This window comes from Panthera uncia, chromosome B1 (assembly GCF_023721935.1).
Source record: "Panthera uncia isolate 11264 chromosome B1, Puncia_PCG_1.0, whole genome shotgun sequence".
Lineage (NCBI taxonomy): Eukaryota > Metazoa > Chordata > Mammalia > Carnivora > Felidae > Panthera > Panthera uncia.
Genome location: NC_064811.1, coordinates 88,475,774 through 88,501,535, shown reverse-complemented (window position 1 = coordinate 88,501,535; position 25,762 = coordinate 88,475,774). Strand labels below are relative to the sequence as shown.

The following is a 25,762-nucleotide window of genomic DNA, read 5'->3' as shown; positions in this document are numbered from 1 at the left end:
TAAAGGCAGGCACTCAGGATTAGGGATGTAGTGGAGGAGGTATGAAATCAGTCAAATAGTAGGATGTTGCAACTTCACATAATTAGAAGTCATTTTCTCTTTTACTCTGATCTTCTCTCAGCTTCCAGCCTCAACCCTAGTCCCTCTATCTAGAGCCTCCAGTGTGGGTCCCCTTTTGGCTCCGAGAATGAATTATTCTTTTTTGTTGCCATTCTTTTTAGCTGTTCACAGTGAAAAGGTCAGCTCTTTGGGATAAGACAACTCAGTATTTGATCCACGTTCAACCATTCACAGGCTAGCCTGTGTGACCTGGGGCAAAACTTAAGTCTTTCTGAGCCTTGGGTTTGTGTCCTCATTTGAAAATGGGGAAATAAACTTGAGCACAGGTATAAAAGCATAGCTCATAGTTCCTAGAATATAGTAAATACTCAGTGAATGTCTCTTCCTTCTTCTTTCTCACTCATGCATCCGGGTTTTAGCTGTTGCAACCTGTACTTTCTCTCTTTTTAATGATCTTTCTTTGATTCATTTCATTTCTACCATGTTTATTTCATACAGCATTCAGTGCATTATTAGTGACTAATAAATGGTAAGACAATTATGACTCGCTAGTCACCCTATAGGGTCAGATTATTAAAGTAAAATAAAGCTTAAGGTTGGACATAACCTTGTAATAGAAGAGTTGCACTTAAATATAAGATGATAGGCCAAAATCGGACATGTTGATGTTGGAGAGAAAAACCAAATATTTTTTAAAATTTCTTCAAAATAAATGTATTTGGACCCTCAACTCTGTTTAGTGATTGTCCTTCTCCATTCCTAAAGCCATGACCCTGTAGTTAATGTAGGCCTTTCCTTGCATGTAGTTCTCCCCAATTTCCCTGATATTAGGAAGAGGGAAGGGGAAGATGTGCTAATCCTAACCCTTGTCTCTTCCCTGCTGAACTGCAACACCTGTCAATTCTGATACATGTGAGTAACATACTCTTGACATTGGCCCCTGGATAAAAAAAGAAAAGAGGAGAAAAACACAAAACTTAACTGAACCTCGGAACATTATTGTGTAATCAGAATAACTAAAACACCAAATAATGTTTGTGAAGACACTTCATTTTTATCTGCTAAAGATTAAATTGGTAATAATGTTTTGTAAACAAGAGAAACAATGAGGTTACATGGGTTATCTTTGTCTTAATGGATGATATAGGTCTGGCAGCACCCTGAGCTTATCATAGTTGTCTCTCCCCTCTCCTTCTCTCCCACTGTCCCTGTTGACTTGAGGGAAAAGAGATTAGGAGGTAAGCTTGAAGCGATCACATGAGCCCTTAAAAAGCCAAAAGGTTTCTCCACTGCATAGAAGAGGAAGTCAGAGATTCAAAACAAGAAACATTTGATGCACCATTGCTGGCTTTAAAATGGAGGGCATACATTGTTAGGGAATGTGAGTGGTCCCCACCTGACAGCTAGCAAGGGAATGGGGACAGCCACAAGGAACTGAAGTCTATTGAACACGGAAATGATCTTGCAGAACCTCCAGACAGGAATTCAGCCCAGCCAATACCCTGTGATTCCCTGAGCAGAGAACCCAGTCATACCATGCTGGAATTCTTCCCCATGGAAACCATGAGATAATGAATCGTTATATATCATCAAGCTACTAATAAATTTGTGGTAATTTTTTATGCGGCAGTAGAACATGCAAGGATTAATCCCTGTTTGAAATGTGGAGGTGCAAATTCTTTCTTGAAAGGGGTTGACTTCTTAGTGTTGAAATGCCTCATTCAGACAATTAGAAGTATAAGAAATAGGTATTGACTGGCTGAGCTTTGCCAGGACTTGCACTAGATGCTGGGGATAAGTCACCACGGTATGACCTCTAGTGAGAAAAAACAGATACACAAATAGTAACAGTACAGTATAATAAATACATGAAGAGTCCGGTCCAAGGGGCTGGAAGTGCAGTGCAGATGATGAGTGTGACTGAGGGAGTTGAAGAAGGCTTCTTAGCATCAAAGGGTACAAATCTGTATTCCCAGCTACTGTAAATCAACAATCCCTTTGACGAAAATAATTCAAAATTGATGAAAGAGCACAAGTCTGGCGTTCTGTACTGACTTGAATTAAAGGAGTCAAAGGAATTTAAAAATTTTTAAACGCCATTTAAAAGGATGTGGCATATATTATTTTTGTTTGTTTGCCTTCCACATTTCTCTTGATTCGGTACATTCAGAATCCTAGCAAACAAGAGGGGTGAAAAAACGAGCGCTTAGTATATCATGGAAACATTCCCTATTATAATCCATGAGTCATTTTCTCTCTGAATTCAACTTAACTGACATAATACTCTTCACTTTATTACCATTGATCGTCGACAATCCACTCTTTCTGTAGTACAAGTCCGAGTGCTGTAGGCAGCATTCTCAAAGTGTAGTCTGCGGAGCCTTGGGGCTCCCTGAGATAGTGGGTCCATAAAGTCATTATCCTCATGATAGCACTAGCACATTATTTGTCTTTTCCATCGTGTTGACGTGTTGACGTTTGCACTGATGGTGCAGGAGCAGTGGTGGGTGTTAGCTCCAAATGGTACCAGTAATAGCACAAGTAATTCAAATTATTGAATTCTGTACCACAGCACTCTCCCAAGAAAAAAATTGCCACTGTCACCTAGGATGAAGCAGCAAAAATTAACTAATTTTACTAAATCTTGACCCTCGAATGCATACCTGACAAACTATGGTTCTTCCAGCTTTGGTACTTGGCAGATATTTTCTCACAAATGAGCAAAGTGGGTCTCTCTCTAGTGAAAACAATCAACAGCATTTGTTGCCAGTGGTAAAAATGTGAGCTTTCAAGCAAAAGTTAGAATTTTAGAAAATTTGTATCCATTACTGTGGGCCACATAGCTTCCCAAACCCTTAAAGGTTTCTGATGAGAGCAGTGGTGATATTAATGCGATTTTTATATTGTGTAATGAAATGTTTCAACTCAGTCAACCCGTATTTGCCAAATGACCAATGGGTAATGTTACAAAATCATGCAGGGTTAAATTTAAATAAAATGCAAGATAGATCAGTGGATTTTAATGTAAGGTAGGAAAAGTATCTAGGTATGGTTTTTGATTCTACATTGCAGATGGCCTTTCAGAAACTACCACTTGTCAAGTTTTAGTATAGTATCAAAGAAGTTCCAGAATAATCTCAAAAACTACGAAAATAATACCGCTCTTTCAACAACACATCTGTGCGAGGTCAGGTTTTCTTCATACGCTTCAACCAAAATAACATATCAAGATGGAAATTTGAGTGCAAAAGCAGTTAAGAGAATCCAGTTGTCATCAATAAACCAGATGTTAAAGAGATTTGCAAAAAAATGTAAAACAATGCCACCCGTGTATTTTTGTTTATAAAACAGTCACTTTTCAGAAGAATACTTTTTGTTAACATGCAACAAACATAAGTTTGTCGTTTTAAAATGAATTAATATTTAAAAATTTTTCATTTTAATTTCTAATGTGATAAGTGTTTGTAGATAAACCCACACAAACAAAAGCTCAACAGGATCCTCAGTGAATTTTAAGAGTGTTAAGTGCCCTGAGAGAAAAAAGGTTTGAGAACTACTGTAAGAGATTTTTCATTTATTTTATTTTATTTTTTATTTATTATTATTTTTTTCTTATTAAAGATAATTTATTGTTGAATTAGTTTCCATACAACACTCAGTGCTCATCCCAACAGGTGCCCTCCTCAATGCCCATCACCCATGTAAGAGATTTTTCAAATGAATGGGCTAAAATTGTATTATCTATTAAATTACAGTCTAAAAAGGGAAACAAAGCAAGCACATAGCAAACTTATGTGTACACGAATGCTACAGCAGATCTAAGCCAGTCTAAATTCTAAAATATACCATGTCTTAGCGATGAGCAATTTAAACATTTGGGAGTCGGAGTAATTCATTTAATCGGCCTCTTTTTCCTTTCTTCTTTCCTTTATCCATTCCATAAATATTTATTGAGCATATATTATGTGAATTATTCATTAATCCATGCCTTAATTCTATGAGGTATCATTCGACCCACTTTGTATATGAGGAAACAGATTCTGAACAATTAAGTGAATTACCTAAGTGTAGTGCCCAAGTGAATATGAATGTTTGGGATGTGAATTCTCTGCCTCCACTGCCCATGTACTTGAATATTAAACTATATTATTGCTCATCTCTTCCACTTGGAAGCCAGAGAATGCTAGGACTGTCCGCTTTTGGTTCCCTGGGATACAAGCTGCGGACTTCAGAGTCACCAACCGGGGTTCCAGTCCTGAGGTTAACATCCTGTGTGATCTTGTACAAGTTCCTTACCCTCACAGAACCTTGGTTTTCTTCCCGGTAAAACAAAAATCATAACACTTAACTTAGGGGTGATTCCAAGACGAAATGATATAATATATAGAAATCACCACTATCTGGAGAACTAGGAAAATAGTAGCTGCAGACCTGCTGGTGACACCATTATTCTCCACGTGGGTGGTTGTTACCTGTCCAGATGCTTCGTTGCAGGCCACACTCATCTGGCAGGGTAGTTTGCAACCGAGATGGAGAGAGAAGCCGAGGAGCAAGCCGTGTGGAACAAGAAGAGCAGGGACTTGGGTGTCAAACTAATGCCAGCACAAGTCCTTTCTCAGCTAATTATTGCTTAACTCTGTGTCTGAAAGAACTCTGCCTTCCCCTCTATAAACATAGAGATGAAACTGCCCACTTATGTGGATGAGTGCCAGAGAATATACAGACATGGCCGTAATGACTAGCACTTAACTGGGTGTCTAATCCGTATTAATTCCTTCCCCTACGACACGTTCCTTCCGCTCTTTGGAAAACATTCTGGGTGTCCAATAGAGAGACCGTCCCTTTGCCACCAGACTCGGGCTCAAGAATATTTGTCCTGCGAACCTTAGAACTTACCAGTTCCTGCTCAGGAAGTCTTCAGAGCCCAGGCCCTAACTGTTACCTTAAAAAGCTGCTGCATCACAGCCAGCAGTGGTCTTAGATTTGAAAGCCACATCAGACAGAAATCAGGTGTTTAGCTTTGGTGGAGCTTAGGAGATTTCCAGTGCAAAAAGTGTTACTTTTGAGGTCTAGTCGATGCAAGAAAACCATTGTATCCTTCCTTTTGGAGTAAATTAAATCTGCTCCTCTGTGGGAAAGCTTGAGAAGCTCAGCTTCTCAGAAGAGGAGGGGAAGACACAATATAAAATTACATGGCTTCTGTTCCACGAGGACCAGATTTCTTGAGTTTAATAAAAAGTAAAATCGCACCATAAAAATTGAGGCCAGATGAAATGCCTCATCTTAGTAAGTTGGTGGAATGTTAATATTCTCTGGATTTGGTTATTACCAGCAGGATCGTTGATAAAATGCACAGCCAATTGAAATGGAACTCAAGGCCTTTATGCACAGCCAGGTCTTGCACTGTGGGTTTAGTTGAAATCTGGGGATGTGCAGAATGGGGACAAGCTACTAGACCAGCAGGTTTCTCCCCCAATTCCTGCTCTTACCAGCAGGCCCACGGCTTTAGCCAGGAGGGCGCTGAACCACTTTTTAGTCCTTCCCAGAACCACATCCTCGGAGGCTGACAACATTCATGGCAGCTTGAGTTACTGCCAGCGGTGAGTGGGTCATTTCTGGGAACGCTGCTTTGGGGGTGGCTCTCAGGATCCCTAAGTGGCACCCACTTCGTGTCCACAGGAGGTGTGGGTTTTATTGGCTATGATGCCAAAGAGGTCCTTACCTGCAAGGACCAGCCTGGGTGGCAGCCAAGCTAGCTTCCTTGGAATGTTTTCCAGTCCTGGAGAGAAAGGCGCCAGTTGAGTCTCTGCAGCTCTGACCACTTCTCCTGAGGTGCCTCTTTGTCTGGTGTGATTCCTGTGCCTGGGACAGAGACCACACAGTCATTTCATCTATGTCACATACTGTCAGGTATGGCCCAGATGGTCAACTCAGTGTCCAAGATTTTATGAACTTGGCTCTTCGGGGAGGCTGCATTGTGTGGTGGTAATGAACGTGGCCCCTAGAGCCAGACTTGCTGCATTTGAACCTAGCTTTGCCACTTATTAGCTCTGTCCCCTTGGAAAGTTCCTTGACTTCACTATGCTTCAGTTTCCTCACCTGTAAAAGAAGGATAATAATAGTACCTGCTTTAAAGGTACTATAAAATGCTTAGCACACAGTAAGCACTTGTGTCAGTTGCATAATAATTATTATGCACTAGGTAGGCAGCATGGCCTGATAGTTTTTCCAAGCTTGGGAAAAGACTGCAGGCTTCCTACTGATAGCCATGTGTGGGTGCGGAGTGTAGGTGAGAGAGTTGTCTTCTAGAGTCTCCCCACGCCCCTTATATTTTCTTTCCCTTTTCTGGTACCTTCTCTTAACATCTTTCTTACCTGTCTTCTGTTCACCAGCCTGAGATTAAAGAATATGTAGTTGGAAGATCAGAGTCTGTGTCCTCGGTCAGCCACTTACTGCCATGTGAGCCTAGACAAGTTTCTGAACTTCTCTGAGCAGCAGTGGAAGATTCAGGATGTCTCAAGGTCGCCAGGTTATCTCATAAAGATGGGATTAATAGTGGGTGCTGTTACCCCGGGTTAATGAAACAAAGGACACACATTGAAAATACCTGGTGATTTTCCACTGGAAACTAAGACTTTACCTGTGAATGTACCTATGTACCAATGAATGTACCTGTGAATGCGCTTGACTGTACCTACGAATGAAAAAAGAGTCAATGTGATTTTTACCGTTCATCTCTACCTTACAGGGAGATGTGTAGTGGGGAAAAGCACCAGAGTGGGAGTCGGGAGACCTGGGTTCTGTTCAGTGAGGTCCTGGGTACACAGTACCCAGTATAGAGTGGGAGCTGGGAAGATGGTGTTTCTCTACTACTTGATTCCACTGTATGTAGTGACCCAGGGGTTTCCATTCCCTTTTTATGCATTACGACCCTGTCTCACTGCAGTTGTGTAGTGAGCAAGGCTATATTATAGAAGTGCTGACAGTAGTCGTGGCTTGATCATCCATTTCCTGGGGCCTCTATTTCTCAGCTTCTTGTCTTAGAAAGTACGAATCTTAAAATGAAATTTTGGTTTCTTACAGCTTTAACATGATATGAAGGCATATAATTAGATACACACTGGCTTTCCTATCACCCAGTTCCTTTTCTTCATAGTACTTGCTGCTATCTTTTTTGTTTTGGTTTTGTTTTGTTTTTTTACGTACTTTTTCTTTGTCTCCAATACTCCCACCCCACTCCCAGGCCCCTACCTAGAAAGGAAGCTGAGTAAGAATAGGGACCTTGTCTCTTTTGACCTTCAGTGCTAGAAGAGCGCTTGGCACATTTTAGGTGTTTAACTAATATACACATATGCCCTCATATACAGGTATAACCGCGCATTATAATATAGTTACATAAAATTGTCCTTTTGACTAGCTAGTCAAATGGTTGTTCCTCCCCTATTCCCCACCACAACATACACCACACTGGTATTTGGAGATTAGAGGACTAGAATTAAGAATGGTCATACTATCTGTCTTCAAACTTAAACAGAGTACCACTGCCTGGGTTCTTGCCTTGTGTGTACATACAGTGTCAGAGAACAAGAACTCCTATCAGAGGAAGCCCACAGTTTAGGGCTGTGGACACGTGATCAAGCTGGTGATGTCTAGCATAGGGGTTGGATCCGTTTATATACATAGTGGAGGTGGTCAGCAGGAGGCAAAATACAAACCTCAGAATTGTGCTCACACATATTATTGAGATTTCATATTGCTTTTATTATTTGGCCACAAAAATGGACATAATCCTTGTTGGCTTTAACACACCTACTAGTACTGCTTTCACTATCCATCTTGCAAAATATAAGACAAGGCCAGAGCTTAAATTAAAATCCTCAGCTTCTTATCTTCTTCCCACAGGAAAGCAAATCTGTGTTGAAAACCGTAAAATTAAGAGGAGAGCAAGGATAGCATAATTTAGCAAAAATTCATGGCACCAGATTCTGAGCTATATGACTGGAGGGATAGGTCAGACATTAAGAAGATGCTGCCTGCTAATGCAGGTTCCTTAAGGTGGTGCTCTGGAAATAAGAAAGGCATGCAAAATATATATATTTCCAGAAGATTTCTGCAATGCTTACTCTTTATAAGCACTCCAAGAAAATACCTTTGTAGATTGCTTGGCAATTATGTTTCTTATGAGACTTTTGAAATGAGACTCAAAGCAGTTTAGTGGAGTTGAAATGTATTCATTTTAGCATTTGAGTGTTGAGATTTTTGTTTCCATTTTAAAAAGGGTTTGTAATGATATCCTTCTATCCCCACCCCCACCCCACCTCCTGTAGCATTCTAAATTCCTTGTATTTAAGAAGCTCATTCTGTGTATTTGGCAAACTGCATCATTAACACTTGAAAAGCATTGAAACATTTTTTTAACCTTTCACACATTTATATGCATAGATGTCTGTGCTGAGGTATATAGAGAAAAGGCATGGGGCTTTGATAATGGTGCTCTATTTAATAAATGCCCAGGGCTATACGAGCTGTGCAAGTTCTGCCATTAGACAGGAGCTGATCATACAGGGAAAATCTAGTATGGAAATTATGTCATTGTCTAAAAAAGCGTGATTTCCCCCCCCCCTTTTTTTTTAATAAGTTTTTTTGGGTGGAGGTTGTAATGATAGGGTATAGAAAATTAGTATTACTAGCTGTAAAGAGAATTAAGTGTTACTAGGATAATTGTTCCTAATTTTCCTGAGGGTAGTCCTTCCCGTTGGAGCCACATACTTTTTATATCTAATTTGTAAAACAAACAAAAACACCAAATTTAAAATTAGTGTGTATGTCAGCAAGTGTGTTATAGGGCTCTCAACCATTCAACATGGACCCACATTTTAAGCAGTTTATACTGTGCAGTTGTCAGGTAGTTCCTCAATATATGTTTTTTTAATACAGATATTTGCTTCTGGGGAAACAGATTTCACATGTATTTTAGTTTATAGCACAGTAAAAATCTCACTGATTCAAACTGGTAAAGACCTGTCTGAACTAGTTACTTAGTGAATATTCAAAATTCATTGTATTTTATTTCCCTTAAATCACAAGTTACTTATTACTGTAGTGTTTGTAAAAATTGAGATCTTCCTGGGACTGCTGTAATTAATGGATAAGTTTAAAACCAGAAACATATTTTGCATGTATATAATTGCATCGAGTTTACTTTCTTTTTTCAAGGGCAGGGGGAGGCAGTGTAGAGTTTATCAAAAACAATCTCCCTAATCAGGTTAAACTGCCTGAGTCTTATTTACATTACTTGCTTAGTAAGCACTTCCTTTGGTGGTGGGGGGATTAAACTTAAAACAAATAAAGAGATCCCAGATTTCAAATTGATACAGCCCAAAAAATAACCTGAATCTTTAAAAATATTATTATGTAATTTTAGACTTCCAAATTCAATAATAAAATTTATTTTTAAGCTAATATAAGACATATAAAATGTTAACAATTTAAAGTGTTCTTTCAGGCCACATTTCCCGTTATGCAGTTAAACTCAAGATTAGAAATTCCCTTTTATCAGTCAAAACTTGTAGAAACTAGAGAACCTGAAGACGAACCGAGTAGTGCTAAAGCATAATGAATGGATAGTCATATTTGATTGACAAAGCTATAAGACATGAAAAAAAGTGTTGTAATGTGGTTCTGTAAGATGTACAAACTATAGACTTACAAATTATATACACTAAGGGGATATCAGTACAGAAAATTTATATTGATTGGGTTGTTTAAAAATTTGACCTTCAAATTGGTAATATTTATTTGTTTACTGAACAGTTTTTTGAGTGCCTTTTTATTGCAGACATATGTAATGAATAAAAAAGAGTTTATAAAACGTTTGTGACTTTTGCTCCAGTAACTCCGGGTTGAACAGTTGAACATAACCTGAGGAGATAATCCAGAAGGTCATAAATATGTATGCACAGAAATTTATGTAATACGAAATAATAATCAACCTAAGTCTCATAGGTGCTGATTGAATAACTGATAGTATATGATACCCATATACTTGAGTATTTAACATGGAAAAATTCTGAAGGTGTAATGAGTACAGCAGATGAGTTCAATTTTTCAGGTCTAGAGATGATTCTTGGGTTGTGCTAATGCCCAGTTACTGCTATTTTGTGACTGTTTCTTTGGGAGAGGTGTTCCTATTAACTGTTGACCTTGTGGTTACTTTGCAGTCAAATAAGGTGCCTGTGGTGCAGCCATCACACGCGGTCCATCCTCTCACCCCCCTTATCACGTACAGCGACGAGCACTTTTCTCCAGGATCACACCCCTCACACCTCCCTTCAGATGTCAACTCCAAACAAGGTGAGAGCCCCTGCCTTCCTGGGTCTTTCTCGATAAGTGAGGAGCCACATCTCATCAGACCGAGTGCCTGTACAGGTGCCTTTGCTGTATGTCACTGGGTGGATCAAAATACATTTGTTTGGCAGGAGTTTTTTTAAAAGATTTGTTGTTACTACTTTTATTTTTCAGGATTAAAAAACAGAAGAAGAAAAACATAAAAGGATTATTTTCAAAGTGACAGCTTTGAAAATCTAGAATCCACCATATAAACCAATATATTGTACAGATATACTAAAAATTCAGTGCTTGGTGCCCCCTACAGTATTCATTTATTGCAGTTGTAGGTGTTGATGGTAGTGTTAGAAAAATGTTAGAAAACAGACAACATAGGAGATTTTTACTTTGAATGTTCTCTTTTTCATCCTTTTGTGATTTCTTTTGGTTTTAGTCCTTATTATGTTTTATCCTCTTTTTGTTATTTACCAGCACCAACTTAGATATTAATAATAATTAAAGTATAAAACCATCTCTGTTAAAGTCAAAGTAACATGAATCCTGTTTTGCTTCTCTACATTATTACCCAGTTCTGCTTCTATGTTGTTTATAGAAGAACACATCGCATAAGAAGTTTGAAAAATCAAAATGCCCAGGTTTTTTTTTTTAATTTTTTATATTTGTTTATTTTTGAGAGAGAGACTGAGCACCAGTGGGGGAAGGGCAAGGAGAGAGGGAGACACAAAATCTGAAGCAGGCTCCAGGCTCTGATCTGTCAGCACAGAGCCCAATGTGGGGCTCGAACTCATGATCATGACCTGAGCCAAAGTCAGACGCTCAACCAGCTGAGCCACCCAGGCACTCTCAGAATTCCTAGTTTCTAACCTGGTGGGTGTGGGTATGAGTTGGTTGCAGGACTTAGAGCTCAGGTTCTGCAGGCCTTCTGGTCCATTCTGCTTAGAGCATACGTCGAAGATGAATTTGTTTGCCTCTCCTCTTTCCATGTACATACACACTTGGACCTCAACAGGATCTTTAGAAATTCAAAATAAAAGATCCTATAAAACTGTGTGAAAACAGAGAATGTAAAGATGTAAAATCTGCCATCACCGGCATTTCACCCTTTTTTTCCAGCCTTATCTTTGAACTATAGTGGACAAGAAAAGTTAGTAAGTGTAGAAAAAGAGTGGAGCTCAGAGGCTGGGTGTTTTTTCCACTACTGTGAACTCTTGTAGGTTACATCCTCAATGCCTTCATTCCCATCCATTGTTAAAACTGCTTATTTGAGGACTTAGTCACTGTCAGACTTTGGCTTGAGTGGAGCTTTGTACCCTTTACCTAGGAAATGTAAGAATCGCCTATGCGGATGTTTCCGGGTTTGCCTTGGTTTTATTCCTCATTTCCAGTCCTTCCTCTACTTCCTTTTATCAAGGACCTCCAAGGAATAAGAAACATCAAGACAGGTCTGAGGATGTATGGTGAGATGGGTATTTTAGGAAGAAGGTGGAGTTTGAGAGGGAAGATCAAGAGTGTGACCTTGGTCATGGTGGTGATTTTAGGTGCCTCATAGACATCTGGAGGGAGAGAGAAGGTAGGTAATTTATAGGTCACCATCTCGGAGTGATATCTGTGCTAGAGATGCATATCTGGGAGCCATGAAGCTATAAATGACAGTTAAAGATAGATATAAAAGCCTCAAACAAGCTATTGGCTCAAAGAATCCAATAGTGTGATTTATTTGGTTTTTAACTATTTATTTAACAATTACATGGTGCTTCCTATGTCCTAGGCCCTATTCTAATCACTTTCAAACACACTTATTTAAAAAAAATAACACATTATGGTTCAGAAGTTTTTTCTTCCAAGAATCCTAGGACAGTTCTATTTTTTAAAAAGACAAATTTATGACTGGCTACCAGTTACATTTGTATTTTGTTTCCATCTCTTCTACTGCCCTATCTTGTTTTGTCTTAATAATTGTAATTTATATCATTGCTTTAAAAAAAATTTTTTTTAAACAAACTCTCCAGAACTAGATAAAGAACAAGTGGGCATGATCAGAAAATTGAATTTTCTCTGAAGTTCTTATTTTGTCCCCCAAATTTGTGATTTTTGCATTCTACTCTGTATACAGTGTTTTGTTTTTTTTTTCTTAATATAAAGTTTTTTGTTTGTTTGTTTGTTTGTTTGTTTTGCTACTTTTTTGTGAGCAAAGAGTTTATATACCTTGTCACCATTTCTCTCTGGGGATATGTAACTTTGGTTTAAAAAGAACTAATTTACATGATTTGGGGTTTGTATCATTCCACTTGGTCACATTCATCACCAAAAAATAAGTAAAAAGCTCACTAGGTCTCTTGCTTTTATTCTCTTTGTCTTCTACTGCCAGTCTTTTTAGTTATATCATGTAGCTAAATTAGTTAGAACATGGTGGTACTGAGGCCAGAGTTGCTAATTTCAAAACTATTGGGAGGCTGGTTAGTTTTATTTAAAAAATACTAATAATAAGTAAAAAAGTATGTCCATGCTTTAACCATAGATAGAACTATCCAATAAACATATACTGTAGCAGAACTCATTCTCATTTGTAGGAAAATAACTTTAGGTTCGTTTCACAGTAGGAAACACATTCAGTTTTACCTTTCTCTCACCGTGTTGGTGTGGGGTATGTGTGTGCGTATAGGTTGTAGGTGTGGGAGAGGGAAAGGAAGCTGATACCAGTCATTTTCTTCTCATTATGTCTTACGAAAATGTTGGAAAGAAAGAGCTTTTAGGAAATATTGGCTTTACATATCTGTCTTTGTATTACCCATTGTATCCTTGTAAGTAACCACACTCACATAGCACTTAACACTGTGTTCCAAGCATTTTTCTGTTTTACGTATATTCATGCATTTATTCCTCACAACAACCCCTATTCCATCTTTATACTGATTTTATTTTTTTTAAGTTTATTTCTTTTGAGAGAGAGAGAACACGCGTGCATGAGCCGCGGCAGGGCGGAGAGGGGGAGAAAGGATCCCAAGCAGCCTCCACACTATAAGCCCAGAGCCCAATTTGGGGCCTGATCATACGAACCATGAGCTCATGATGACCTGACCTGAAATCAAGAGTCAGATGCCCAACCAACTGAGCTACCCAGGCATCTCTATACTGATTTTAAAGAACAATAACAATTAAATAGCTTCCTCAAAGATAAGTAGCTAGTGAGTGGCATAATTGATGATCCAGGGGCACCTGGGTGGCTCAGTCAGTTAAGCATCTGACTTTGGCTCCGGTCATGATCTCATGGTTCATGGGTTCAAGCCCTGCATTGAGCTCCACACTAACAGCATGGAGCCTGCCTGGGATTCTCTCTCTCACTCTCCCACTGCCCCTCCGCTACTTGTGCTTTCTCTCTCTCGCTCAAAAGAAATAAACTTAAAAAAAAAAAAAAAAGGAATTAATAGATCCATATGAGTTTGATTCCAGAATCATTTCATCTGTAATTGTTAGAGTTACTTACAAAAGCTTAAAAATCCTTAAGGCTAAGGGCGCCTGGGTGGCTCACTCTGTTAAGTAGCTGACTTCGGCTCAGTTCATGATCTGGTAGTGTCTGGGTTCGAGGCCAGAGTTGGGTTCTGCTCTGATGGCTCAGAACCTGGAGACTGCTTCAGATTCTGTGTCTCCCTCTCTCTCTGCCCCTCCCCTGCTCACACTCCGTGTCTCTCTCTCTCTCTCTCTCTCTCTCTCTCTCTCTCTCTGTCTCTCTCTCAAAAATAAACATTAAAAAGAAAATCATTAAGGCTATGCTGTGTATAGCCTCCTTCACATAGTATTTAGTAAATATTAGTTAAATGAATGATGTGAAATGTGTCTTCAGTAGCATAGCAGTTGGTGGAGATCCACTTCTAGGATCTTAACATGACAATAGGCTGTGTAGAAAACACAGATCCATTTTCTGTTCATGTAATGGCCTAAGCCACACCGTGTGCTTGTTGGTATAATGGTTGGCAAAATTGTTGGTAATATTGACGAATGAAGAACGGGTCTGTTTAAACACTACTAGTTCATTTGTTCAGTCATTCAAAAGTATTTATTGAGAACCTCCTCTGGAGACCACCATAGTTTGGAACATAGATTGGTAAAACATGGTCTCTTTTTTCCAAGCAGTATATAAGCTCACACGGAAAAATCATTGGCTCAAACTAACTATAAAACAAAATGAAGACCATCTTAAGTACCCTGTTACAAGTACAAATAAAACATTATAGATTCCAACAAGGAAGAAAGATATCTCAGAGCTATAGACATTAGAAGGAGGGGTATTTGAAGTATGAGTGGAAACAGTCAAACTAAATACCCAGCATAGGAACTAGCATGTAGCAAGTGCTAAGTAAATGGTGGTTTCCCCCTTTCTCCTTGGAGCAGTAAAACCAAATCAACCTAGTTTGTATTGTGTTCGTTTGCATCACTCCTGCTACTACAGAATCACTGATGCAGCATTCTAAGTGTGCCTGGAACGTGGACGAGAGCGGAGAGCAGGGTTTAGGCTTGTCTGCTTAGATGTGTGATGACATCAGCAAGTTACGCATGGCTGTGTCCCAGGGGTAAAAGTCCAGGACAATACATATTTTGTAGGTACCTTAACCGGATGCCTAAACAGTCACTTAATCATCCCACACCTTGGTTTCCCCATTTGCAAAACAAAGGATTAAAGCAGACAGTTCTGATAGTCTGTAACCTCTAGTCATGATTTTCAAGCTCAAATTTCCACGAAGGTTCCAGAGCTCTTGTGAGTTAGTCTGATTTTTCTTTTTAAACTGAGCAGTCCCGCTGCAGACCCTAATATTTGGGGAGGTTTCTGGATCTCGGGGGTGGGGGGCAGCATGTTGGAGAAACTCCCCAGTGAATCCGATGTCACGAATCATCACTGTAGGCTCCCTTAGATTCACCCCACTGCCTGAACTTCCTCAGGCCCAAGAAAAAAAAAAATCCCAGAGTATGAAATTTGGGGTCCGCTGTGACCCATAGCAGTGGTATTTCTAGCCAAAAAGGGGGGAGGGATTTGAGACAATCTTTTAAAAACAGCAAAAATGAGATAATCTCATGTAAGCTGTTGAGGGATTAAAAACCTTCTTCCTACTTGCTTCCTATGAGAGTTGAGAAATAGTTTATCCTAACTTCAGAGTCAAATTAACATCCACTTTGAAGGCAACACTTAAGTCATTCCCATATGTTCAAGACCTTAAATATCTTTTAAGACCCAAATGAAACTCATAGGCATTTTAAACAGTAAAAACAGAATAATTAAAGAGCATCTTTCATGTGCTCACCTAATTTCACATGTTGGTCTGAACATAACCGTTGAATGCATATCTGGGTGTTAAATGTGGAAACGTGTGCTTATATATGGAAGTGGGCTTTGTAGGCCAGATGAACTATATAAAGAAACTTTTGTGGCTTTTTTCCTAATCAGAATCACTTTCCCCAAAATGCACCGAATCTTAGGTTTTTATGTTTTGCATTTTTATGCATGTGTCCCTTCTTTTCTACACCCAAGGTAGAATCTAAACAAAGAGATGTCATTTGGGACTGGGATTAGGTATAATCTTTAGGTGGTTTTTACAGTTATAGGGCAGTGTACCCCAGGGACTGTGAGCTCAAGAAACAATTTGGTGGCATTCTCATTTTCTGTGGAATACAACTAATCCAGAACAGCTTGACCTTGGAGCCCAGAGGACTCAACTTGATGAAGAGCTTAGTTGGAGCTGAAGTGGCAGAGACCAAATGAATCATATCAAGTGTGACCATTATGGGGCTGAAGATGATTCCTAATTAATCTTTGATCCTCCGAGGTATCACATTTCCCAAATCTATGTGTCCATAAGGGAGCCAATGGAAATATGAAAGTGGCAATTTACCTAATCCTTGAGCGTCATGGCAGGCCATCTACTTAGGAAGGCTGTCATTTTCCATTCTACACAAAAACAATTGTCTACCATTTTCGTAACCAAAGTGAAATAATGAGGGCAAACTAAAAAATTTAAAAATCTCATTATGGTCACACAGAGCGTACTTACTCTTTCAAGAGTTCCTCAGGATGTCCTATCTTAAGACGTGATTTCTCACATTTTGAAATCTTGAGAAAAGCTAACAAACAGACTTCAATTAAATGCATCCGGTAAACATTGTTTGGTGCTAGACCTTAAGTATTAATGGCATAAAGTACTTTATTGCTTTTCTGTTATCCTTATAGTCAAATGTTCTGTGAATCTGAAAACTCTACTCCTTCATTGTTCTTTTGAACAGGCATGTCCAGACATCCTCCAGCTCCTGAGATCCCTACCTTTTATCCTCTGTCTCCAGGTGGTGTTGGACAGATTACCCCACCTCTTGGCTGGTAAGATCCTTCCTGCAACCTTCAGTCAGGCATTTGAACACAAGTTTTTCTTTCCATTCATGGAAATTAGCTTTATGAATGATAACACTTGCAGAGTTGAAGAAATTTCACATCAACAAGCAAGGTGCTAACTTTATTTCATTTCAATTTGAAAGATTGAAAAACATACAGACTTTGAAATGGATTGAATGCCTTTGCTAATATGTGTAGAAAATGACTATGTAGCATTTGCTTTGAAGCTTATAGGTTTATGGATTCAATTTGTGGCTTTGGGCACTTGCTATGCCTGTACAGAGTGCTCAGTGTGGTTTTTCTTGTCTAGTTTTTTATGAACAACTTATTTTTGAAACAAACTTAGACACATTGAACATCAGTCTTTGCTTATAAAATGAGCAGGTGAAGTAAATGACAAATAACTAGAAATTCAAAACTACAAAACCATCGTTTGAATGTTAATAAAGTAAGCACCAGTTTGAGTTCAGACAAGTGAAAAACTGATGTTTGGACTTTCTTTTTTCAGAATGCAAACACTTTCTGTTTTCTTGTTTATGTCTAAAAAAATTCTTACTGCTGTTTTCAAAAATTTTTAAATTATAAAGGTAAAGGAGAGGAAATATATTTTTGGAAGAAAGGCTTAGTGTAGCCTATTTTTATCATCTTACTATTAGCACACAGCTTCCCCCCACCCTTTCTTCATTTATCCTCTCCCCACTGCTCTCTCCACAGAAACACTGCGCCAGCTTTAGGAAATGGACCCTCTCCTTTCTTGATCTGGTCCTCTATCCCCAGGGCCCCCTATCCTTGCCCCAGTCTCCCTACCTTGACACCCTTATGTTCTCTTCTTTGGGAAGAAGGTGTCATCCTGCCATGGAAATTCCAGCTGTCTGTCTGTCTGTCTGTCCGTCCCTATTTAGCACTAAATCTCTCAGTCAATAACTGTTTAACTGATTATGCATACACCTTCAAACCTACATCAATTACTCTGTCTGAACTTACTACTTAGGGGCAATAATCCTGTGCTGAGTGGTAGCTGGAAATACAGATGGTGTAAATGAGAAATGTGAGATGTGGGAAAAAACAAGAGAGATGGAATTCTCACAGTGGAGAGGGAATGATTCCAATTAATTGATCTTTTATTTCTTGAGTGTAGCATGAGTATACGAAAGTGTAGGGAGAGTGTAATTGCTTTTAAAATATTTATTCATTTTTATATCAATTTCATTCCCTTCCTTCGTTCCTTCCCTGAAGTTCTCAAAACTCTGAAAGGAGTACTCCCCATTCTCACAGTTCCGTTACACTCCGTAAACATTTGTTACATGCCTGTTTTGTTCAGAGCATCAGTGGGGCTGGGAGAGAGAAAGGGGTGAAGGGTAATTCATGGGCTGGTTTGTTTTTTAAAGTTGAGGGTGGGAGCTCTTCAGGGTAAATGATGCTTTGATCAGGTGGAGGTTAAGAAGGGAAGCCATTGGATAACTGAAGAAATGCCGTGGTCTGTAATACCCCAACACAGTTCTTTTGAAGCCCTCCCTCTTCTCCCCTCATCAAACTCTTATTGCTGGTTGGTAACTCGTGTTTTGTCATTGATGGGTTCCTTTCTTCTGTGACCTCAGGCAAGGTCAGCCTGTATATCCCATCACGGGAGGATTCAGGCAACCCTACCCATCCTCACTGTCAGTCGACACTTCCATGTCCAGGTAGGTGGAGGCGGAAACTGGGCCCAGGACAAGTTGCTCTTCCTGCGCTTGCATTGTGTGCGCCTCTGCTTGCCTCTCGGTTGGCTAGGAGGGTGCATACCTCAGCCACGTGTCTGTCTGTGCAGTGTGCCTGGCTCCCACACTAGATGTCGCAGAGACTCCTGGGTAGGAGCCAAACGCTGCACCCCACGAGCACAGCCACACCCCTCAGGGAGATGGACTCGGCCACACCACACTGTGCGTCCCAAAGAATTTACTGCCTCCTGACTGTGGGATGTGAAATGTCCTGAAAGCAGACATTATAAGAAGAGCTTGTTTGATTCAAAATATTCCGGGAGTGGGGGAAGGGGGAAGGATAAAGACTGGTTTGGTCTGAGTTCTGTAATTTGCTTTCTTGGAGGAAAGTTGTAGCAGCTTAATGCGACAGTGTTTGAAAATGCCCAGGTAGTCTAGAGCCTTCCTGGACCAAGGCTGTCAGAAGAGAATGAATGGCGCTTATGAGCTGTCAGGCCATCCGGGGTGTGTGTCCTAGTGTGTGAATCAGGCCCTGTGTGGACATGTTAGTTCAAGCGAAGCTCTGTGAGATCTGCCATGCCACACTGCTCTGTGTAATGCTTCTGCTTCTGGAGAGGATGGCGTCTGTGCCCTGTGCTTGATGTACACACACACTTGTTGTGCACCATCTGTGTGTTCACTGTGGCTTGTCCAGGGGAGCTAGCCGTACTGGGCTGGAAGTCAAACTGTTGGGCTGCTAACTGGTCGTGAATCTTTACTTACATAGGTATGAACTTCGCAAGTTCTGGGGTGGATTTCAGCTTTTTAAAAAAATCATTATTCCAAGTTTGCTCAGCAACTTGGAAATCTAGCGTGTTGGGAGGGCATGAAATTAATACCTTTCCCCCCAAATATATTTTTACCCCTTTTAACATCGTAAGAACTCTGTGATGACAGGATTTTCTCCCATGCAAATAACCAGCATCATGTATCTTTGCAAACGATCCAAGTAGCAGAGCATCATTATTTAATCAAATATTTGTATTTTTCCCATGCCTCCTTAATTTTTAAAAATTTGTTTCTGATCCAAGTGGAGTGCCTTCTTTCCCTCCCAGATGAAGGAATTAATTGTGCTGGATGTGATAAAAGATCTGAGAACATTGTTCTTGTTGAATTAAATGTTTACTTTAAAGCAGTTTGAAAAGCAAAAATTTCGACAGGATGTTCAAATTTATCCAAAGCGTTTATTGAAAGTACTCTCTTTTATTTTTCTTGCATGGCAGTTACCCTCCTTTGGCTTGTGTGGTGGTGGATATTTTAAAAAAAAATTTTTTTTATGCTCTTTAGCATACTAGGGAGAAAAGCCTTTAGCATGTGTAGTTTTTACCTGGTGCAGAACTGTATCCTCCCCCTTAATTTTATTATCAATTTTCCATAAGGCTAGATCCCTCAAACATTACTTTCTGTGTAAAAGATTGTTTTCAATGATGTTGATGGCAACTTTATTAAATTGGGGCTTTAAAAAAACAAAACAAAAACCCTTCCAGTCCCTTGTTTTCTCATTGTCTCTTACTATCAATAAAGAAGCCAACAATATGAGAAGATTTATTTAATGTGGTGGTTTGCTTAGGAATGTACCCAGAGATATTTTAATGTGGTGTCTTTAGCTATTATTTAAAAATCATTTAAGGGGCGCCTGGGTGGCGCAGTCGGTTAAGCGTCCGACTTCAGCCAGGTCACGATCTCGCGGTCCGTGAGTTCGAGCCCCGCGTCAGGCTCTGGGCTGATGGCTCGGAGCCTGGAGCCTGTTTCCGATTCTGTGTCTCCCTCTCTCCCTGCCCCTCCCCCGTTCATGCTCTGTCGCTCTCTGTCCCAAAAATAAATAAAAAATGTTGAAAAAAAAAAATTAAAAAAAAAATCATTTAAAAAGCTAAATCCTAATAAAGTGTTATATTTCCAGCAATTACACTAAACTGGAATCCTTCTTTTAAAACTGCTTTGCAAGAAAAGTCACTCTTTTTTTTTTTTTTTTTTTTTTTTTTAATTCTAGGACCTAGAGCCCTTCCAGGAAAAATGTCAGATTCTATTAGTTTGAAAAAACAAAACAACAACAACAACAAAAAACCTGTTATATGAGGAATAAGTATAAATATTTTCCACCTGAATACAGAAAGAAATTAATTATTGGCCCACTCTAATTCGTAGTTAATACTGTGTATAAAGATGTGTTTTCACTCTCAGTCATTAGCAGTTAGTAGAATGTTTCAGGGTTCTGCCTCGTTTTGCTACAACAGCCACTAGTACATATGCTTTCTTTCCTTTCCTTCTTTTAGGTTTTCCCATCATATGATTCCTGGTCCTCCTGGTCCCCACACAACTGGCATCCCTCATCCAGCTATCGTAACGCCTCAGGTCAAACAGGAACATCCCCACACTGACAGTGACCTAATGCACGTGTGAGTACACATCTGATTTCACCTATGAATGCCTTAAGATACCGTGAGGATTTAAACACAATTTCTTCCTGCTACCGTTGAATATCTCCCCCTCTCTTTTAGTATGAAAATCAGTGTAGCTCTGCCTTGAAAGTTCTGCCCCTGAGGCGTTTAGGCAGCTTGATTCTCACTGTGCTGATTTTAAGATTGGAAAGGAGCACAGACCCCAGAAGATCAAGGGAATCTCACCAAAACAGAGTAATCTTCAGAGTGTGGGCATTGAATAATCTTGAGCTGCTAAAGCTACTACCAGGTTTTAAATTGGGTTCTGATTGTTGGGGAGCACCTGATGGTACCAGAGGGAAGTAGACCGGAAAGTTCCATGTATTTCCTTCTGGACACACACTTCACCCTGCTTGAGGCTTCGAAAGCACAGAATTGAAGGGAAAGGGACAACCAAGCCTAGGATCCCCCAGTCTGGCCAGGGTTTGTCCCAGGCTGCTAGAGCAGGACTAAATTCCCTGAAGAGATTAGTGAATGAGTTTCTTAATCTAGGATTTGTAGACTAGGATGGGAGGTTGGGGTGGCAGGGTGCATATGATAGTCCATAAAACCCCTGCACATGTAGGCAAAGCCAACACGCATTTGTTTGGGGGAGTGAGTCTAGAGTTTCATTAGCTTCTCAAAGGGGCCCTTGACCCAAAAAAGTTAAGAACCTCAATTCTGAAAGAGGAATAACTACCCATACTATGTGTTCAGCTTTTCCTGAGATAACCAAGGAGCTCAGCCTCAGGGTCCTAGATGGAGCATCTTCACAAACCCTTTTACATTTTGTGTCAAACACTTCCATAACTATAGGTAAACTTTCTCAAACCAAAGGATCCTTACTCCCAATGAGTTGTTCTTCTAAGTGAATGCTGTTCTGACAACCCTTCTAGAGGGTTATCCCTGGCCTGACTTTGACTGGTGACATGAACAGGTGCTCTGCTTCTCTCCTCCCATCTCTTCCTTCCTCTGTCCCTCCCCGCCCCCTGCCCCCACACCATCCCAACCACCTTTTAGGAAGCCTCAGCATGAACAGAGAAAGGAACAGGAGCCAAAAAGACCTCACATTAAGAAGCCTCTGAACGCTTTTATGTTATACATGAAAGAAATGAGAGCGAATGTTGTAGCTGAGTGTACTCTAAAAGAAAGTGCAGCTATCAACCAGATTCTGGGCAGAAGGGTAAGTAGTCTGGGGGTGAGCGGATATGTAAATTTTTATGGTGACCTTGGAACTGTTTCCTTAAAGGTAGTCATAGAATGTATTTATATAATCACCAGCCACTTTGGTAAGTAACAGAGAGAACAAGATAGGCTAATAATCTTTAGGAGAATTAAATGATAGAGTGCATTGTAAACAACTTAGATTGTACCTAGCACATAGAAAACCTCCCGTAAATTTTAACCATTCCCCCTGTTATCATTTATTGGGTGTCTTTCATGTACCAGGTACTCTGGTAGGCATTAGATAATAATTGCTGGATAAAATAGATATGGTCTTTATCTTCATGAAGCTTAAAGGTTTGTGACAGGATGCAGATGTTAGATAATTGCCCAGTGGTTAATTAAAATTGTGATAAATACTGTGAACGTAAAGAGTAAGACTATGAGAAAGAGTAACAGGGAGCTAGGGAAGGGCCCCTCTAAGAAAATAGTATTCAAACTGAGACCTGAATGAGGAGTAGAAGTTAACCAAGTGATTAGTGGGGAGAGATGGACGGACCCTCCCCAGGTGCAGTGACAGGTGTGTGAACAACCGTCTGAAGCAAGAAAGCACTTAGCCCACATAGGAAGCTATAGAAAGGCCATGTAGTACCAGCCAAGCTTCTGGAAGAACCCTGGCAAATGCAAGTGGCCACTCCTTCCAAGACAGAAGTGGATCTGTTCTACTCAGAAGCTTTTAACTGGAAGAATTTATATGGGCCAGAGAAATCTTTATTCTAGAAAAATTGCTCTCTGGTTCTTAAAGTGTATATGTGCATGATTTCTGGATTGTCCCTTTTCTTTTCGTTCCTTCTTTTACCCATGCCAAGATATCTTTCTGATCACCTGTATACCAGGAAGTAGGCTACAACTAGGACGGACACTTTCTCCATCCACCGGGCCCATAGGCTAGTAAATCTTTCCAGGTGCTTTTCTCAGGATTGAAATGGTTTTAAAACGTTAGGTATCTGACGAATGGTGGGAAAATTATAATTTTAGAAATGCTTCATTTTAATTTGTTGATGCTCTTCATATATGTGTGATAGCTACTTAAATCACGACCTCGTGTATTTGTTTTTTGCAGCCTCTCAAGGAATTCATGATTTGTAAATGAACATTTAGGCAAAGAAGGTCTGACAGCCTTTGTGAAACTTAGAGGATGGTGTTTTAGCTGTTGTTGTGGATAATTTTTACCATGTTTGATACAAACCTAATAAGCTTCAACATTTGTAACGTAAGACATTCAGGAGGTTTCCAGGCCATGTGAACAGATGGAGGGAAGCCAGCTTACTTGCATTATTGATTCCTGTTGGATAGAATAAAAATGCAGTTACTTCCAATCTGCAGGACACCTGGGTTTCAGGGGGTAGGGTGTGGTGGCAGATTATAGCTCTCTTGGTGCCCTGTGTATAATACTGTCCCTCCCTGTGGATTCTTAAACACTTAATAACAATAATTACAATGATTTCCCAAGCCAGAGCATAGCAGATAAATGATTCCCATCATCTTTGAGGAACCTCACCTTAAAAGCTTAAAGGCTGATGACCATTCCCCTGACCCTTTAAAAGAAGAAACCGGAGGGAAAGAAGAGTTGATGTGCTTCTTTCAGTTTGAATAAAACTCTCAGCTTTTTTTCTTTTTTGAGTTAAAGGTCCCCTGGCCCTCCAGTGGGAATTATTTTCCTGCTCAAGAGAGCAAGTAAGGATATTATACGGAGGTTTGCTTCCTATTTTTAATGCACGTTTCCAACAATTGCTACTTTCTCAGCTCCCTTAACGATCCCCAGATCAGAGCGTGTGTCCTAAAGGATGGTTCTCATTTGGGGTCTCTCTCTGTCTTTGATTTGGACACCTGTTTCTATTTATAGGTCTCTGAGATCTTTGATTAAGATCAGGTTTTCTGTCCTCTCATCACTTCCCTCTGGCAGGGTAGTCCTTGCTGTTTCTTTAAAGTTCCTGGCTTTAAAATCATGTGTTTTACACTGAGATAATTAGAATTCTTAAAAGTGGAACTTAAATCCATCCTAGAACATTTTATCTTTTGATTCTTATTCATCATCAACATATCTCAAAAAAGAAATGTTCAGTCATTTGAATTAAGGTTTTCCTTTTCATGTTATAAATAATAATAGTACAAATCTTAATTTAAAATAAGCCTTTTCAGACCTTCCAGGGTGTTAAAGGAAGTCCATTTATTGCAAATTTATTGTCAGAACTTTTTTTTATGTTGGAACTATAAACTTTTTTTTCCAAGTTAAATGAGTATTTTCCCAACAACATCTTGAGAATGAAATTCGGTTTTTTAAAAGATTAACTCAAATTTTCAGTAAGCAAAACATAGAAAGGTATTTTTATAGCTCATTGTGTTGCAGAAATTCCTATAAAGAAAGACTGTCTTTCTAGTTTGTACTAGATTTTTTTGTTTTCGTTTACATTAATAAGCCTTAACATCATTGCTTTACCTACCATTTTACTCTGGTAAATGGTCTCTTATATGTGGGTAGATTTTATGCATTAGAAATATCAGGGAACTAAAAACAATTGGAAATTCAAGTATATAGTTTGTGGCCTGCTTTTTCTCCTTGCATTTTGCTCGGTTTTGTCAACCTGTGTCCTGTTTTGGCTGAAAAATAACTGGTTGATTTCATGGAAGACCCAACCTCCATACGTATTTTGAGAGAGAAGTTTTATAAAACTTATTCCAGGTTTTCTCAGCAAGTTATAAAGCTGCCATAAACTATGTGAAATTATATTGATATATATTACATTGGTATAAGAGCACTCTGACTTGTCAAATGAATAAACACATTTATAAAAAGTATGCTTTTACTTTTTTTTTTTCCCTTTTTGTCTCCCTGTTTGTTCCTTTTTGGTTAACATTTTGGTTAACATTTGGCCAATCATATTTAGCACCAGAACTGTGTAGATATTGATGGTTAGTCTTTTCTCAAAAACAAACAAACAGTCAAGGCTGATCTTTTCCACTGTGTCCAGTTTGGTTTCCCTTCCTGTGTAAGTCTCTAGCACTGGGTCAGTGTTCCAGACTTGGGAAAGCCAGCAGTTGGTAGAAGCCTGGTTCAAACTCACACTATTGCCCCAGACATGCCTCCTTTTTCGGCTTCATTTTGCTAATTGTGCTTACTCTGCTAGTACAAAGAACTGTGTCTCACGTAGCTTTTTTCAGGCTGTTTTTTTTTCTTGCCACCTCCCCAGTGCCTGTCCCACCACCACCCCCCATCATTTTTTAAAAGAAAAACATACTACCTGATTTGCCTTCAAGCTGGACCAAGTCCTGCTGTGAGTCATGCTTCTTAGCTACTTGATACTCGGCACCTCTAAAGCAATTAAAAAATAAGCCGTCTGGCTTATCCAACGCAGAGGCCCAGGCACAGAGGCACTGGTTCCAGAGGAGCCAGAATCCCCTGCCCTGCCCCTGGGCACTGCCTGTGCCCGAGGCTGGAGTGGGAGGTGGACGGGATGTGGCAGAAGGTGCTTGAAGTGTTCTTGAGATTGGGTTCCTGGTCTTTTAGGAAGTGGGAGCAGCAGGTGTTTGTTTCTTGAGGAACGCTGCCTAGCCTTATCGCAGGAGCCGGGTCCAAACTGAGGAGGACTTAGTCTCTTCCAGGA

General features: G+C 39.7%; 1 protein-coding gene across 7 annotated transcripts in view; it reads left to right on the top strand.

Annotated features, from left to right (window-relative positions):
- The window catches only part of LEF1 (lymphoid enhancer binding factor 1), a 127,314-nt gene that overhangs the window by 74,852 nt on the left and 26,700 nt on the right, over nt 1-25,762 (top strand). For 5 of the 7 annotated variants that reach the window (XM_049630988.1, XM_049630986.1, XM_049630991.1 and 2 more), the window contains exons 4-8: nt 10,281-10,413; nt 16,678-16,768; nt 18,379-18,462; nt 20,790-20,912; nt 21,954-22,116. In XM_049630988.1, coding sequence (XP_049486945.1) covers nt 10,281-10,413; nt 16,678-16,768; nt 18,379-18,462; nt 20,790-20,912; nt 21,954-22,116 — 594 coding nt within the window. The remainder of the gene's footprint in view (nt 1-10,280; nt 10,414-16,677; nt 16,769-18,378; nt 18,463-20,789; nt 20,913-21,953; nt 22,117-25,762) is intronic. The other 2 variants (XM_049630989.1, XM_049630990.1) reach the window with 1 other exon arrangement.